Raw genomic sequence first — 18153 nt, forward strand, 5'->3', positions numbered from 1 at the left:
TTATGGCCAGTTAGAGTTTGAGTCAGTATTTCAATCCAGGCCATTTGTCTCTATGTGCATGTTCTTTCATCCTCATGGAGCCTCCAGCATTTATGTTACTTGTGAGCCTGCAGTATAAAAGCAGATATTAGCTATAAACCTTTTTGTAATATTCATAAATTAAAAAGTCCACACAAAGCACAATGTTTTTGATTGTTAATATCAGTCGCTCTTGTATTTATGAACCTTCTAACATGATGTGGTAGGTTAAAACAAACACAGAAACTAAGAACCAAATTAAGTCTTGAGTGGTTTCCTATCCTACTTATGGGATGTGACTAAAAATAATTAACTTTTCAATAAAATTTAAGCACCCATCCAGTCAACAAATATTTCTTGAGCACTTACTCTGCACTGTTCTAGATGAATAAAACATATATGAGTCTTAACCTCACGTAACTGAGGGTGAAACACGTTAACCTTTTTTTTCAAGTAAATATGTAGTTATACTTTTATTAGATGCTATAAAGAGCAAGTAGAGGGTACAATGAGAGTGTATAAGGGGGACCTAATCTAAGTCAGAGAAAGTCTTCTCAAGAAAGTGATATTTGAGCCCTTAAGGATGAGGAGGAACAGGTGAAAGGTGGTAATGGGGTGGGAAAATGGAATAAATCATTTGGGCGATATTGAGGAAACTAAGAGAAAGCTGACCAGTTGTGTGTGTTGTATAGTGAGACCTGGAAACTAAGGGTCTGAGAAAAAGGCAGTTGCTATATTGTTTACTCTTTCAACAAAGTCTTTTCAATGCTCATTCCAGTGATGTTCCCATTGCTTAGACCATTTTTGAAAGTATTCTCATGACCAGACCTTCAGATCCTATTTTAAAACACAAAAGAAACTTCTTTTTAGCAACAAAGAATGTTTTGCTGTAAAATCACCTTCTTATTTAATAGACTTGCTTCAGAAAGGCTTTTGGTTATTTATAAAAATGGAATCTGCCCACAAGGGGGAAATACATACATATATTTTTTCATCACAGGTAATATGAGCTTTGAAATTAAGAAATTTAAAAATGTATATGTCTCCACTTACAGAAATTTATCTTTCATAGATGTGAAAAATCAACTTATGATCAGAGGCTTAAAAATTTGAAGCACATCAGGTTGCTTCTGTTTGAGTTAAATGGAAGAAACCCATTTAAAGTTACTTGTGAGTAAAAAATTTTGAGATGTTTGCTCTAACTGAAATATCGTTGATTGGTCACTGGCAAGTAGTTTTTCTATTCGTCTATAGAGACTGATCTGTTCACAAATATATGTGTGCATTTCTGTGTGTGTGTGCGTGCACATGCTCATGTGTGCACATATAGAGAAGATAGAATGATAGGGAAGGAGCATGTGAAATGGAGTCCAAAGCAAAGACCTTCACTCAAATACTGTATCTTTTACATGCTGTGTGATCTTTGATCCCTTAAAGCCTCAGTTCCTTTTCATCTATAAAACAGTAGCAACATTACCACTGACTAACAATGTTTTCTGGATATTAAAAAAATAAATTTAGAAGTACTTTATAAACCAAAATGTACCTTATGATTATTACGTATGTGTACATATATGTGTGTATATATATTTCATAGAAGGATTAGTGTGCACCTATAAAAACCTGAAATTAAATAAGCAAAATAGGGGTACTCTTAGTTAAGGACAAACCCGTAATTCAACATAGTTCATAAAATAAATAAATTAGTTGTTTCAAAGTTTGTATTATGGATATTTATTTTGTCATTTAAAAATTTATATTGCATGTTTTTGTGTTGTTCTCTTGTGACATGTTTATTCACGTTAAAAAAGAATTCGCCAGTTTTTTAAAAAAAATTCTTAGTATATTTATTTCAGTGCCTCTTTATCAGTAGTGGTATGTGTATGGAAGGAGATAGCAGGGGTTAGGGCTAAAAGTTGAGGTAAAAAAGGGCTAAAAGGGATGTATCTGTTAAAGAAATGTAATGGTTTAGGAGCAATTAAAGATCAATAAATATATTAATCATTTCTGTAAGTGAGTTGGTTTTTAAAATTTGGTTTGCACTACTTTTAGAGCATCTTTTGGTACTCAGATGGATGTATCTGGATATAGAAAAACCTAAGATTTTATCTAAACCAGAACTATTCATTGAGAATGGATGATGATCTGGGATACTCTAAGACTATTGGAGTCTTCAGGAAATACCCTTTTCTGAAAAGTGCTGTAACCACTATTATTGAAATAAATTAATAATAGTTGATAGATAAAGTCTGTCTGGCCTTAGTTGTGTTTTTTGATTTGTGGAAAAGTTCATATTTATGTGTGCTGTTTAAGTGAATTTTAATAGATAGGATATTTTCTTCTCTAAAATTACATCAATAATCATGTAGTCCATATATGGACTTTTAAAAGGAACCAGATTAAACATCATTCATTTTTCTTAAAAAATAAACAAATGCAGACTTTTAAAATTGAATAAGAAATTAAGACAATGAAGTACATGTTTTCAAAATGCTTCTTTAGAAGTATGGCATTATAAATGCAGGCAATAAAAGCTCTTTTATCTATCATATTTTTATTGCTTCAGGATATCAAAATAAGAATATACCACTTATTTTTAGAGTGTTCTGGTCCTATGCAGTACTTTGAATACTGAAGAGACCTATATACTCTGTAGCTGGAGTTATTTATTTTTCAGGGAAAGAGAAAAGGGTTAGGAAATGTATAATTTCTCTTCCTCTTATCCAGAAGTAACATTGAGACGATACCTTGTCCTCATTTTTATTACTTCTTAAATTTTACTGCTGGTAGCCAGATGTGCTGAAACTCCTGACGACAGCATATATTCATTGCGTGTTTTTAATAGGCTTAGAGAAATATGAGTAGAGTCCATGAAAGCAGCTCAGCTTCACACTTCAGCTGGGAATGCCCAAAAAGCTTACTGCTGTTTAGAATTCTTGCTACAGTCAGGAGAAAGCCTAAAGCCGCACGGGTACTGAATCTTCTCCGACTGAATTAGAAGAATAATGACTGTACAATTAACTATCAACCTCTGCTCATTTAAGCACAGTTTTTACAGAGCTCAGGAGAAATATGGAACTTGATTGACATGTTTTTATTTGATGGTGTCTGCAAATAGATGACTTTAAAGACAGGTGGTAAGGAAAAATAGAAGGGAGAAAAAAAAAGAAAGAAAATGCAATTTGAGACATTGCGCCAGGTCTGCAATTCTGTTTTATCTCATTTTCATGGGGTTTTTTCATCCCCACCAAATATTTTACAAAATGAGCTTTTTGGACAAACGCTGAACAATGCAAGGTGAGTAAAGCTAAACTATATTTTCTTTTAGTATTGATATTTTGAGGATAATCTTATATGTCTGTAAAAATTGTTTTGTATTGAAATGTTAGCATTTTAAGGGTATTGTCTTTATAAACATAAAATTTTTATGTAAGTATAAAATTTTATGTAGTGTTCGTAATTGATTTTAAGAAGGAAAATAAGCTTACTTCAAAGCACAGAAAGCATCTTAAATTTAGCTAGCTTGACCTCTGAAACATACAGGCTGTTTCATGATTTCATTTTCTAATAAATAAAAGGATTAACTTAAAATGCCTAATAGATTTTTTTTCGTTGTGGTCATGGCAGTGATTATGTTGCATATATAGGGATGAGGCTATATAATCATATGTGATTTGCTGGAAAATGTGAATTAGCAGTCATGCATGCTCTTTGTAAAACATGCGGAAGATGTTTTCTAAAGACATTTCTCTATGCAGGGTAGATCAATAATCACTTTTAAACAAGCTGTATTATGGAACTGCTAATAATGTTTTGGATTAGATCAGCTAGTTTAGAAGGATGCTTTGTTATAAATTCTTATTGCTTTTTCAACCTGATTTTTTTTGTGTGTGTGGTGAACGTTGTTAAATTATGAACATATGTTTTAGATGGTTTCTCTGGCTTACAATAAAGAATGCTTCTAAAATGCAGTTTTATCATCCAGTTTTTCCTCTGTTTAAGTTGTTTGCCTTTTGAGAATTTCTAATGTCATATACCTACTATAGAAAAGACCTCATTTTAACTAAATATATATGGAGAAAGACTGAGAAAGAAATTCTGTGAACATGATAATGCCCTGAAACCTTCTGGAAATTAAGAGAGAACTAATAATGCATAGAATATTGGAATGGTTTTGCTGGTCTCTTCCTTTTAGGGTCTCTCTTAAAAGTGTGAGATAGCCCATTTTAGAGATTTAAAAAATACCTATTAACAGTATGTGCTTTAATTTAGCAAATGTAAAAGAGGCTTTAAAAATGTGTAGGTATTTAAAATGTTTGATACCATATATGATAAATACATCTATGACCTTTCCATTGAATATGGAATAGCTTATAGGCTTTTTATAGAATTTCACTTCTTTCCTCAGTGCAGTTCTGTTCAATTAACTAATTTGAGTTTTTTATATTTTGTGTTTGGACTAATGTAAAATATATAGCAGATGAAATGCTCTGATATTCTATAATAGGATATTTTTTATTTTAAGATATTGGGTTTCTTTATTTAGTAATACATTGCTTAGTGTAATTTATGTTAAAAATAATCTGTATTGCATGTTATATTTAAATAAAAGAGGCAGTATGGATTTCTTAAAAATTCCTTGACCTGAAATGAAGCTAGCAGAGTTTTAGGATTTGTACTCATCCTTTATAAATCTTTTCCTTGTTTGATCTCTCTTTTTTTTAATACCAAGAATTTATGTGTTTAAAAATATTAATATCAGGGCTGATTGTATATTCACTTTAGAAATTGTGCTATTAACAGCATGGTATGGAATTCATTTTAAAGTAAATGTTACTAGTTTTAAAATATGAGATATCTATTTTTGAGGGAATTTTGTACATACCACTGTACATTTGCTTTCCTTCAAGTTTCTTTTATTGTTGTCATGTTTATAATGCTCTCGTTATTAAAAATTGGGAATTTTATGCTGTAGCAATCAAACGTTAAATTGTGAAGTTTCTAATGCTTCTCAAAGACCAGTCTTATTTAATTTATTTTGATTTTTTACCTAAATTATCTGAAACTACCAATCAATCAATAAAGAATTTATTCTGTTTTAGGGGAAAAAGATCCCTGTCTATGTTCTTAACTTCTTAGTCTTCAAGAAACATGACATTTTTTCACATATAGATCTATATTTCACATATAGATCTATATTTCACATATAGATCTATATTTTCAAATATATTTCACTATTGATCTTCATAAATATTCAAGTACTTGATTTACTTATAAAATCAGTCAAAACCAGTGTACAAATAGTTACTTTAGAAGTATGAAGAGTGAAAATAAATTTATGTGAACTCGTAATTAATGCCTCTTTCCACATATTTTAATGGTTTGGTCACTTTGTGTTCAGATCAGATGCAATGATCTTTTAAAATTATTCTGCTTAGGGTCTTTTAAAAAATACAAATACCTAGCATCAACGTTTTAGTTAGCATTGAATTGGAAAGTAATATGTAGACTAAAAAAATCATCCCTGAAGAAAAAGATCGTGGAAAAAAAAAATGATCTGAGTATGATAGAAGATGTTGTTTTACAACTTTAAAAATGTTTCTTAATAATAGGCCTTTCAACTTCATGGACTAGACATTGTGCTCTTGAGATTTGAGGCATCAATTATATAACTATCACCTCTGGAAAGAACAGTTTTGGTTGTTATTACATGAATAGAAATCATTTAATTGTTTGGACTAGTTGAAATGGAATATTCAGTATTTGTACTGTGACCTTAATTACAATCTTTAAACTGATAGAAAATATCATAGATGTGAACAGTTAGATTATATTTTATTCTGAATTGCTTTCTAGGATAAATTACTAGAACAGTACTATGCATAAATTATAGACAATATGTTATTAAAAGGGGACCCTTTCAAGCAGTTTTCTTGAGACTTTCCCTAGGTAACTAATCTTATCCCTAAATCTGCAACTCAACTTTCATCAGGTTGTCAGATGATAGGGCAGTTTACTTCTAGACATATTAGCAATAAAAGGTTAAAACATGACTATCTCCCATAATTACTCCAAAAACATTTCCAGGCTCAGCTTGTCAAAGGAGCAAAGATTTTAAATATACCAACTTCATATATCATAAATCACTAAACCGGAGATTAATATATTAGGTTGGTGCAAAAATAATTTCGGTTTAACAGGTTAAAATAAATTGCAAAAACCGCAATTACTTTTGCACCAACTTAATAGCTTGTTACAGTATTTTATTATCTAATGAGTAATTGAAATTTATTTGTGAGTGCAAATCATTAGAATAGTTTAGACTAACTTTTTGTTGGAAAACATATAGCATGACCCTTATGTTTCAAACTGAAAGTTCTTAACTTACTCTTATCATTGTGGTTCTTGAGTACCACTTTAGTGCATAAAGGAGGTGGCAGGATATCCTCTGTTCTTTTGGAACTAAAATGAAATGACTGAAGGTTCAGCAAGAAAAAAATCAGTATCTGCATCCTATATAAATCCACTTGATAGGTTTTGATGAAATGCCACTTTAACTTAAATTCTTATCAAGGCCTTTTTTTTTCTTTTCTTTTTTTTTTTACTGTAAACTCATTTTCCCCAAATTAAATTAATCAGGATACAAAGATAATTGGTTTGTTGTCAGTAGAAAAGTCCTCAAGTACTAAATTCATTATGAAATCTAAGTTTTGTAATCTTATCTTTGGAAGTAAGCATAAATATTGGAATGCTAGAAGATATATTTTTAATAGAGTTCACTGCATTAAGTAATCAATTGCTTTGAACAATATTCAAAATGATGACTATCTTTTGTGATACAATTTCTGGAAAATGTACTTAATAGTCTCTAAGTTTTTCTGTTTACTGGTTTTTAGTAATCTTTCCTGTACGGTGAAGAAATATGTATTTTCCTCCAGATGTAATTATTTCTTTGTCACAGTGAATTTGCTGTCTGGCCACACAGGGGCATAATAGGACTGGATTTATTCAGAATAAATATTAAAGACAGTCTTTCTGTCCTTTCCATATACATATAATGAGATATACAGAATTTCATATTAAAAGTAAGATTTAAAAACCTTAGTAGACCAAAGAATATTTGGATTTGTTGGTGTTTTTACTGACAATAAGTTGGCCATATGGTCTGGTTTGCTTGCTGTCCTCCACTATTATTAGTACCACTTTTCTTTCTCAAAAGTGTTTATTTGACAGTAAATTACAGGACCACTCTGATTATAAAAATGAAATATAAAGCTTGAAATCACCTAGTGTAAATGGATTCTTTTCTACTGCAGCATTCCCACAGTTCTAGAAAAGTAATATTATTTTAAATACAATTTGAATTTGCAAAATAATTGTTCAATTATTTAGTCTGGTAGTGTTTTTGGTCAGAGGTATTTAGTCATTGTTATTTACATAGCATTTACTATTGCTTTGGTTTATAATGAAGCCATTAACTGTGTTCAGGATTTTTGGCACTGACACCTGTTATGATCATGGCACATTAATGGCTACTTTGACATAGAAAGAGCAGCATGCTTACGTGTCATAGCTCTGAGAGTGCGGTCCTCACAGTGTGCATTGTTCGAAGTTGGTAGGAGCCCAGCAATCATTATACAGTATGAGGATAGGAACATATTTCATGAAAAGTCTGTATTCTGATGTATAAAGCCACCCAGTATTCTGATACACACACACGTGCATGCAAACATGAGTGTATTTATGTACATATAAAAGCCTTGTTAAATATATATAATCATAAAAATAATATATTGTAAACATACAAGGCTACCTTAACAACTGTCTCTTCATATTTCTAATCAGAATGACTTTTGATTCATAGATGTGTATCATTAATATTTTTTACCAGAATACTTACTGTGGACCTTAGCTATATACCACAATCATTCATATAGATACTCAATCAGATATTGATGTACAGTCGTTAAGTATTTTCTTTATTGAAAGAACTTTTTATAAAACTGATGCTTTTGTTGATGACAGACAGGTGAATGTTAACTACTCTTTTATTATAAACTTATATGATCATAAAGGATCTTAGAAAACTAAAAAGAAGATAATTACTGGTAAATTTCTTTCCGTTTAATTCTGGCACAGTTCACTAAGTAGTAAAATGAATTCATTTCATATGTGCTATGACTGTCTTTATATCCATTTATGAATTACTCACAAAGATTCGTATACCCAACAAAAGAATTCCTAGGACTGATCCACAATTTGAGTTTGGCTTCTTAATATAAGAAAGTAATTACCTCAGAAATGTGCGTGAACATTTCTTTTTGGGCAAAATTCCCCAAATTATACTTTAAAATTGTAGTATCTTAAAACATAAGGGCTCTTTATTTTGTTTAGGATTTTTCAAGACACACTTTTTGTTTGTTTGATTTTAGCAGAGAACACTTTTTTTCAAAATTGAGCTCAATATGCAAAGCAGGTAAGAGTGGAGCAGCTCTGGTTTAGAAAGTGGGACGTCGGACCAACATTAGGCTCTAAGAAACGCAATTTTTCGCTGCTTACTTAAATCAAACTCAGGACTTTTCTCTTAAACTCCTTTAAATTTCCTCCTTTAAATGTCATTGTGTGACCCTTGATTTGTCAGAGATAGAGGTAATGGAAAATGACAAGGAAAGCTGCTGCGTTTAATCAAGTATTGATTTGTGCCTGACTTTAATATAGATATTGTGGTAGCTTTACATTATAGAGTATTAAACATAGGACTTGTGTTCATATCGTGGGTTGGCAAATTACTGGCTCTGTGATATTGGTAGAGTCACTATATCATGAACTACTTGAGTTAGGGACTAACTATATTCATTAACCTCTGAGTTCCCACACGTATCCCTCATGCTTTCCAGTCGATACCAGCTCCCCTTAGCCTTCAGAACCAAATATTGTTCTTTTCTTTCTTTTACATATTAGCTTTGTCTGTTCTAGAACTTCATATAATTGAAATCATATAGAATAGACTCTTTTATAAAAGACTTTTCATTGAAAAATATTCATCCATGTTGTTGCACATATGAGTAGTTTTTTCCTTTTTGTTTATCCCTGAGAGTTATTCTGTATTATGAATATACCATACTTTCACATAAGTCTTTTTGTGGACATGTATTTTTATTTCTTTTGGATGAATAACTAGAAGAGGAAATGGGTCAAAGGATAGGTATATGTTTAGTTTTATAATACCAGATCATTTTAAGAAAAGGTTGTACATTTTAGACTCCCACCAAATATGTTTGAGAGTTTTGGTGGTTCCACACACTTTCCAACATTTTGATAATATGTCTTAAATTTTTGTCATTCTGGTGAGTTTATAATGGCATCTCCTTATGATATTATTTTGTATTTGCCTAATGATTAACAATGTCAAGCACCTTTTCATATGCTCATTGGCCATTTGTATATCTTCCTTTGTGAAGTGCCTGTTCAAAAATAATTTTTTAAAATTAGGTTGTCTCTGTCTTTATTAATGAGCTGTAGAAGTTCATCTTTGATATCTGTCATTTGTCAGATATATGCTTTGTGAATATTTTCTCCCTGTCAGTGGCATGCCTGTTTGTATGTTTATTTATTTATGTATTTATTTTTCAACTTCAGTTGACATACAGTTTTATATTAGTTTCAGGTGAACAGCATAGTGATTAGACATTTATATAACTTATGAAACGATCACCCTGATAAGTCTAGTACCCATCTGATTGCCTATTTATTTTCTTGACAATGCATTTAGATAAGCAGGAGTTTTAATTTTGATGAAATTAAATTTATCAACATTTTTCATTTATGGTTTTTGTTTTTTATGTGCTGTGCAAAAATTGTTTGCCAATCCATAACTCATTAAACTATTCTTCTTTTTATCTTCCAGAAGATTTGAGTTTTTAACTTTTCATTTTAGGTATATAATCCAGCACTTATTAACTTTTATGTGTATGGTGTGAGTTATGGGTCAAGATTCATATTTTTCCAGATGGATATCCAGTGTTCCATCACCATTTGCTGAATATAGTTAAAGACTTTCTACTCCTTGTTGGATTGTTTTTCACCTTTGTAATGAAATAAACAATGGTATAAGTGTGGTTCAAATTCTGGGCTATCTGTTCGGTTCCACTGAGGTATCTATCTATCTTTATGCAATACCCTACTATCTTAACATTTATAGTAATGTTGAAGTCAAGTAGTATAAGATCTCCACCTTTATTCTTTTTCAAGATAGGCTGAATATTCTAGATCCTTTGCATTTTCATGTACTATAATTAATTTATAATTTTGATTTAAGTGGTTACTAGAATTAAGTCTTGGATTACTTTGTATTTCTGTAGATTGATTTGGGGAGAATTAACTGCTTAAGAACATTGAGTTTTCCTATAGTATATCTTTTCATTTATGTAGGTCTTCTTTAATTTACTTAAGAATGTTTTGCAATTGTTTTTCATTTAACTTTTATTTTTTCAAATGTTTTTTATTTTTTTAATTATAGTTGACATACAATATTATATTAGTTTCAGGCGTAGAACACATTGATTAGGCATTTATATAACTTATGAAGTGATTACCCCAATACATCCAGTACCCATCTGACACCATACGTAGTGATTACAATACTACCGATGATATTCCCCATGCTATATGCTACATCCCCATGACTATTCTGTAACTATGAATTTGTACCTCTTAATCTTCTCCCCACTTCACCCATCCTCCCAATCCCATCTCCCAATCTGGCAACCATCAAAATGCTCTCTGTATCTATGAACTTGTTTCTGTTTGTTCATTTATCCTGTTCTCTAGAATGCACATATAAGTGAAATCATATGACAATTGCCTTTCTCTGTCTGACGTACTCCACTCAGCATAGTACCCTCTAGGTCCATCCATGTTGTTGCAGATGGCAAAATTTCATTCTTTTTTATGGCGGAGTAATATTTCATTGTCTATATGTACCACTTCTTTTTTGTCCATTCTTCCATTGGTGGACACCCAGGTTGCCTCCATATCTTGGCTAGTGTAAATAATGCTGCAATGAACATATGGATGCCCATGTCCCTTCAACGTTGTGTTTTGAGTTTCTTTGGATAAATACCCAGAAGTGGGATTACTGGGTCCTTCTTTGTTTCTTGTTATAGCCTTTGTTTAAAAGTCTATTTTGTCTGGTGTAAGTATTGCTACCCCTGTTTTCTTTTTCTTTTTCTTTTTTTTGCTTATTTCCATTTTCATAAAATAAGTTTTTCCATCCCTTTCCTTTCAGTCTGTGTATCTTTTGACCTGAAGTGAGTGTCTGGTGGGCAGGATATATAAAGGTCTTGAATTCTTATCCATTCAGCCACCTTATGTCTTTTGATCGGAGCATTTAACCCATTTACATTTAAAGTAATTGTTGATAGATATGTAGTTATTGCCATTTTATTTTTCATATCTTTGGTCTTTTCTCCTCCTCCTCCTCCTCCTCCTCCTCCTTCTTCTCCTAGAATTCCCTTTAACATTTCTTGTAATACTGGTTTGGTGATGATGAACTCCTTTAGGTTTTTCTTGTCTGGGAAACTCTTTATCTGTCTTTTGATTCTAAGTGATATCTTTGCTGGGTTTTAGGTCCTTGCTTTTCATCACTTTGACTATTTCCTGCCAATCCTTTCTGGCCTGCAAAGTTTCTGTTGAGAAATCAGCTGACAGTCGAATAGGAGCTCCCTTGGGGGTAACTAACTGCTTATCTCTTGCTGCTTTTAAAACTATGCCTTTGTCTCCTTTTTTTCCCCAAAAAAAAATTGGAAAAGGAGCTGATAGTAAAATACAAACATAACACAGTTCTGCTGCTTGGAAAATATAGCTGAGGTTGGAGATCATTTTACAGATCAGAATACTAGAATTTTGCATACTCTATGATCCACTCTGTTTGAGTAGAAACTTATCCTTAAAAAGTAATTATAGATGTACCCAAAATAAAGCCATATGGGTAACCATGACAGAATTTATGATAGTGAAAGACTAAAACCAACTTAAATGCCTATTAATGAGATTTGTTAAAAAATTATGGTACATTTGTAGACAGAATATCATGAAGCCATTAAACATTGTGTTTTAGAATAGTTAACAGCCCAGAAATTTGATTGTAATATGTATAATAAACAAAGGGGGCATAGAAAAGAACAGGTAGTATGATTATTTTAAAAAATGAACATAATGCACACAAAAATGACACGAAGTCTTAAATATGGTTACTTCTATAAGAGGGGGTTACATGTGATTTAAAATTCCATTTGTTCTTGCCTATATTTATACATATTTTTATAAGTATTAATAATTGCTATCTTTAAAAAATACCTTATTTTTTAGAGGATTTATTGAGAGTTTACTGACAATCTAAAGTATGATTTATGACATAGTATAGCACACCATAAGCCATTGTTGTGAGGAATATTATTTCATGTGCTGTTAATAGGTACGTATGGAAGAAAATGCTCACATATGTTTGGAAAACTTTGTTTTAATTGTAGTTTCACAGGTATGATTTTTAATGGTAGGAATACTCAGAACTTCAGTATTCTAATTTTCATTGAGAATCTTCTTTCCCAATTTTAATTAATTCTGAATCCTTTTTGCATAAAATATTTACCAACATATTTTTTTTTAATGAGTATTTCTTATGCTGCTTTGATACATGGTGTATTAGCATAAGTTTCCTTAAGATCATAGATGGTCTGTACATTAGATGGTTATTATGATACTGATAAGCATGAGCGGGGATACCACTTTACTTTCAGTCTGTGTGTGTCTTTTGATATGAAGTGAAAGATTCTCATTGAGTCTTTAACGTTTGGAATTTTAATTATGATGTGTCTTGATGTAGGGCTCTTTGGGTTCATCTTGTTTGGGACTCTCTGTGCTTCCTGGGCATATATGTCTGCTTCCTTTGCCAGGTTAGGGATGTTTTCTGTCATTATTTCATCCAACAAGTTTTCAATTCTTTGCTGTCTCTCATCTCCTCCTGGTACCCCTGAGATGTGAACATTGGTACTCTTGATGTCCTAGAGACTCCCTAAACTATCTTCATTTTTTTGGATTCTTATTTCATTTTGCCATTCTGATTGGGTGTTTTCTACTACCTTATCATTCAAATTACTGTTTTGATCCTCTGCTTCATCTGTTGTTGATTCCCTCTAATATATTCTTTATTTCAGTTATTGTAGTCTTCATTTCTGACTTTTTTTTCATGTTTTCTATCTCCATTTTTATGTTTCCTATCTCTTTGTTGAAGTTCTCACCGAGATCACTTAGTATCCTTATAACCAATATTTTGAACTCCGCATCTGGTAGATTGCTTGTCTCCATTTTGTTTAGTTCTTTTTCTAGAGCTTTGTTCTGTTCTTTCATTTGGGACATTTTTTTTGTCTCCCCATTTTGGTTCCCTCCCTGTGTTTGTTTCTATATATGACGTAGGGCTATTATGTCTCCTAGTTTAGTAGAGTGGGCTTATGTAGTAGGGGTCCTGTGGGACTAAGTGGTACAGTCTCCTTGGTCATCTGAGCCGGGTGTTTCAGGTGTGTGTCTTGTGTGGTGTTGTGTGTACCCTCCAGGTGTAGTTGAGACTTGGTTGCTATTTCCATGTCAGTGGAAGAGATTGACCCTCAGGCTGATTGGCTGTGAGGACTAGCCATGACTACAGCGGTGGAGCTGTTGTGTAGAGGCTGACCCTTCAGAGCAGGATTCGTTTTAGCAGGGCTCTGGTGCCTTCTCAGTCTGCCCTTTGGGTGTATCATCTGCACAGAAAGCTGGGTGGTGCTCTGGTGTGTTCTGAAGCTGGCCACCAAGTATGTCAGTTCTGTGGCTTCTTAGGAGGGGCTCTGTTACAGGCCAAGTTCAGCCACTGCCTGTATCCTGTCCTGGGCCACTTGGTATGAGCTACAAAGTGATCTGCTGCAGATGGTTGCCACTTGCACTGGGCTTGGAGGTGCCTGGGAGAGGCCAAATGTGAACTGTGGTTGGCTGCCATTAGTGCCAGGTTTGGGGCTGCTTAGCAAGTGGTATGGGGCATGTGGAGGCCAGATGCTGCTTGTTTGGGGCTTGTGAACTTTTTAGAGATTTTCAGGAAAGTCTTTAGCATGAGCTAAGGCAGGCCTTTTATATGAAAAAGCCACTAAGGGGCTTCGATAGGTCTGTAAGTAGGGTGGGGCAGGGCTTCGGGGAATCACCAGGGTAGAGCCAACGGTGTTAACCATGTTGATAGAGTTTCAAATATGGCGACAGCCTTCATATGGACTTTGGGAATTGGGAGGGCTCAAAAAAGAAGCAATGGTGCCCGCCAGCTCTTCTGTTTGGAAGGAAAGCTGCCCCTCCAGCTCTCACTTTGAAGTCAGACAATTCAGTTCCTCCCTGTCTGGCCCTCATGCCTTTTGAGCTGCTGCCCCAGTGCTAGAGCTCAGAGCAAGTGAATCAGTCAGAGAGTAAGTTTGTGCATGGACCCTTTCAGAGGAATGCCTGGGCCTTCAGCAGCACTCAGTCTCACTCAGCCACAATCTCCACTGGCTTTCACAGCCAGAAGTTATGGAAACCTCTCTTCCTGGCATTGGAACACTAAGCTGGGGTGCCTAGAGTGGGGCTGGGACCCCTTGCTCCTCAAGATATTCCTCTGCAGCCAAGATATCCCTCCTGATTTTTAACCACCGCATGTGGGTGTGGACCCATCCCATTCTGTATCTCCACCCCTTTGACCAGTCCCTACGTGTGTTCTTCTGTATATCCTTAGTTATAGGACTTCTGTTCAGATAGACTTCAGGTGATTCTCACTGATGATTTTTCTGTAGCCTTAGTTGTAATTTTGATCTGGTCATGAGACAAGGGAAGCACAGAGTTTACCTATTTGGCCATCTTGACTGGAAGCTGTTTTGTAGTTTTAAGGGTAGAAGTCCTTTTGTTAATTTTTTTCATAAATATTTAAAATTTTTGATCTTATTATACATTGAATTATTTTTCTTTTTTTCCTTTTTTTTCTTTCTTTAGAGTGAATTATGTTTTAAATTTCAGTTTCTAGTTTTCTGCTAGTATGCAAATACATAATTTATTTTTGATATTCTTGTATATTTTGACATTGCCAAATTTACTTATTAGTTGTAGTAGTTGTCTTGTAGATTTGTTATGTCCTGAATAAATAATCATGATATTTGCAAATAGAGACAGTTTTACTTTTTCCCTAATATTGATGCTTTTTATTTATTTTTTCTTTTTATTATAATGTTTAGCAGTAATAGTACAATGTTAAACAGAAGTTGTGAAAGTTCATTAGTATATTGATAGTATATATATATATATATTTTACAGTGACAAAATTTCATATTTAGAATTAGCCAGCTGGACTCAGTTTAGATGATCCCAATTTTGTTGACAACATCCAAAGCACCATAGTCAGCCCTTCTTCTCTCCATGAGGCCTGATCAGGGTGTTGACCTTGGCCACATCAGTGTCACGGAGCTTCTTCACAGCCTGTTTGATCTGATGCTTGTTGGCCTTGACATACACAATGAACACAAGTGTGTTGTTGTCTCTTATCTTCTTCATGGCTGACTCAGTAGGTAGGGGGAATTTGATGATGGCGTAGTGGTCAAGCTTGTTTTTCCTGGGGATGCTCTTTTGAGGATATTTGGGCTGCCTTCGGAGCCGCAGTGTCTTGGGCCTTCAGAAGGTGGGTGACGTGCAGATCTTTTGTTTTGTGGCTGTGGATGCCTTTCAGCAGTGCTTTCTTTGCCTTCAAAGCCTTTGCTCCGGCTTTGGCTTCGCCTTTGTGAGGGGCAGGGACTTCCTTCTTTGCTTTTGGTGCCATCTTTGTGAAAAGGCAGTGTATTGATAGTTTTTAAAATATGATGAATGAGTTTGCATTTTGTGAAATGCTTTTCTGCAGTTATTGAAATGATCATGATCCTTTCTCCTTATTCTGTTAATATTGTTAATTAATTGAATTTTAAATATTAAACCAATTTTGCATCTGGGTTAAATCTCCTTTGGTCATGGGATATTTTTCATTTTATATACTGCTGGTTTAGATTTTCTATGATTTTGATATGGATTTATTCATGTATGTTCATGAAAGCTATTGTTTTCTTTTATTGAAATGTCATTGAGAGGTGTAGCATTAGGGTTTTTCTGACTTCATGAAAGGAGCTTGGGATTTTTTTTTTTTAACCTGTCCTTTATTTTGTTAACAGTTGTTGGAAGATTGGTGTTATTTTATTTTTTAAATATGTGGTAGAATTCACCAATGAAACCACATGGACGTGAAATTATCTTTGTGTGATAGTTCTGATAAGGAACTTAATTTCTTTTAGATAAATAGGGCTATTTAGATTTTTTTTTAACTTTTGTTACTTATGGTAAGTTGTGTTTTCAAGAAATTGTCATTTTATTTAAATTGGTTAATTTATTATGAATTTCATAATATTCCTTTATTATCCTTTTAATGTCTATAAAATCTATAATGTCAACTGAACAATAATAACAACTAGGTATTCCGTCACCAAAAGGATTTATTCAGGAAATGAAAAAAAAAAAAAAGAAAAAAGGCTGCAACCCAGCACACAGTCTGGCTTGTGTGCTATGATGGAGGGTATTTAAAGCAGGAGACATGAAGTGAGACCATAGTTTTATGAAAAGGATGTTAGGACCATAGAGTTTGACTAGGTGTGCTATGATGGAGGGTATTTAAAGCAGGAGACATGAAGTGAGACCATAGTTTTATGAAAAGGATGTTAGGACCATAGAGTTTGACTAGGTGGGCTCATGAACTTCCATGAGTTCAGCTCCTCCCATAGACCTCCCAGCCTGATCAGTTACCTTAAAGTCCCGGTTCATCTTTATCAGTAGTGACAATCTTTCTTTTATTTCTGATGTTGGTATTTTGTAATTTGTGATCTTTCTTTTGTTTACTTACTCAGTTTACCTAGGAATTCATCATATTTTTTCTTTTAGCATTGTAGATTTTCTCTATTGTTTGTCTATTATTTCACTGATTAATGTTCTCATGCTAATTATTTTCTTTCTTACAATTTTAATTGTTTTTCTTCCTGAAGAGTCAACTTTTTATTTGACAAATTTTCTTTAGGCTAAAGAAGATTTGTACTTCATTTCTTGAAGTACAGATATTCACTTCTTTGTTTATTTTTATTAAAAAAAGCCTTTGTCTTCATTCTTTTTGAATATTTTTGTTGGATATAGAATTCTGTGCTGACAGTCTTTTTTTGTTTGTTTTTTAAGTTTTGCAGTGTAAGGAAGGTTTCATAGTTTCTGATGAGAAGTAAGAAGTATATGATGACTTAAAGTCAGTGGCACTTTAAGTCATTGTTTTTTGTATTTAATGTATTGCTTTTCTCAGATTGCCTTCAAAAGTTTCTCTTTATCTTTTGTTTGTTGCAGTTTTACTGAGATATGCCTATATGTTATTTTTATTGTGTTTATCTTCTTTAGGTTTGCTGTGTTTCTTAAGTTTATAAATTTATCTTTTACCTAAATTGATATTTTTTTTGTCCATTGTTCTAACATTTTGTCCTATCTCCTTTTTCTCTCTTTTCCTTGATTCCCCAATTATTTGCATTTTAGGCCTTTTATAAATTATCCCCAAATTCTTGTATTTGTTTCAGTTTTTCAGTTATTCTGATTTTGTAATTTTCAAATTCATGATTCTTTCATAATCTGCTATCAGATGGAAATATTAGCTAGTGAATTTTTTATTTCAGATATTTTAATTTTTGTTCTAAAATTTTCATTTGGCTATTTTTTATAGTCATGATTTCTCTGTTGGGATTCCCTATCTTTCACTCATTATGAACATATTATCTTCCTTTAAAATAGTTATTATTATGACTTTAAAATACTTTTCTGCTAATTTTAATATCCAAGTTATCTCTCAGTCAGTCTCCATTGATTGTTTTTTTCTTGAATTTGAATCATGTTTTCTTATTTCTTAATGTAGCAAGTAAGTTGTAATTATATTTTGAACATTGTTAATAATACCTGATAGACACTCTGAAGAGTGATGATTATTTTAAAAGCGTGAGGTTAATTTGGTTGAGCTTGAGCTACGGAGTCTATTTCCCCTGAGGTACAGCAGGGGAA

General features: G+C 32.9%; 1 protein-coding gene across 50 annotated transcripts in view; it reads left to right on the forward strand.

Moving 5' to 3' along the window:
* Positions 1-18153, forward strand: part of RIMS2 (regulating synaptic membrane exocytosis 2) — a 605364-nt gene that overhangs the window by 237949 nt on the left and 349262 nt on the right. For 5 of the 50 annotated variants that reach the window (XM_033125956.1, XM_033125946.1, XM_033125951.1 and 2 more), the window contains exon 1: positions 2908-3315. The exons of 43 other annotated variants lie outside the window; for them this stretch is intronic. In XM_033125956.1, coding sequence (XP_032981847.1) covers positions 3194-3315 — 122 coding nt within the window. In that variant the 5' untranslated portion in view covers positions 2908-3193. Of the gene's footprint in view, positions 1-2907; positions 3316-18153 lie in introns of those variants that run through there. 2 more of the 50 variants (XM_033125944.1, XM_033125938.1) reach the window with 1 other exon arrangement.

Source organism: Rhinolophus ferrumequinum, chromosome 14, assembly GCF_004115265.2.
Source record: "Rhinolophus ferrumequinum isolate MPI-CBG mRhiFer1 chromosome 14, mRhiFer1_v1.p, whole genome shotgun sequence".
Taxonomy (NCBI): Eukaryota; Metazoa; Chordata; class Mammalia; order Chiroptera; family Rhinolophidae; genus Rhinolophus; species Rhinolophus ferrumequinum.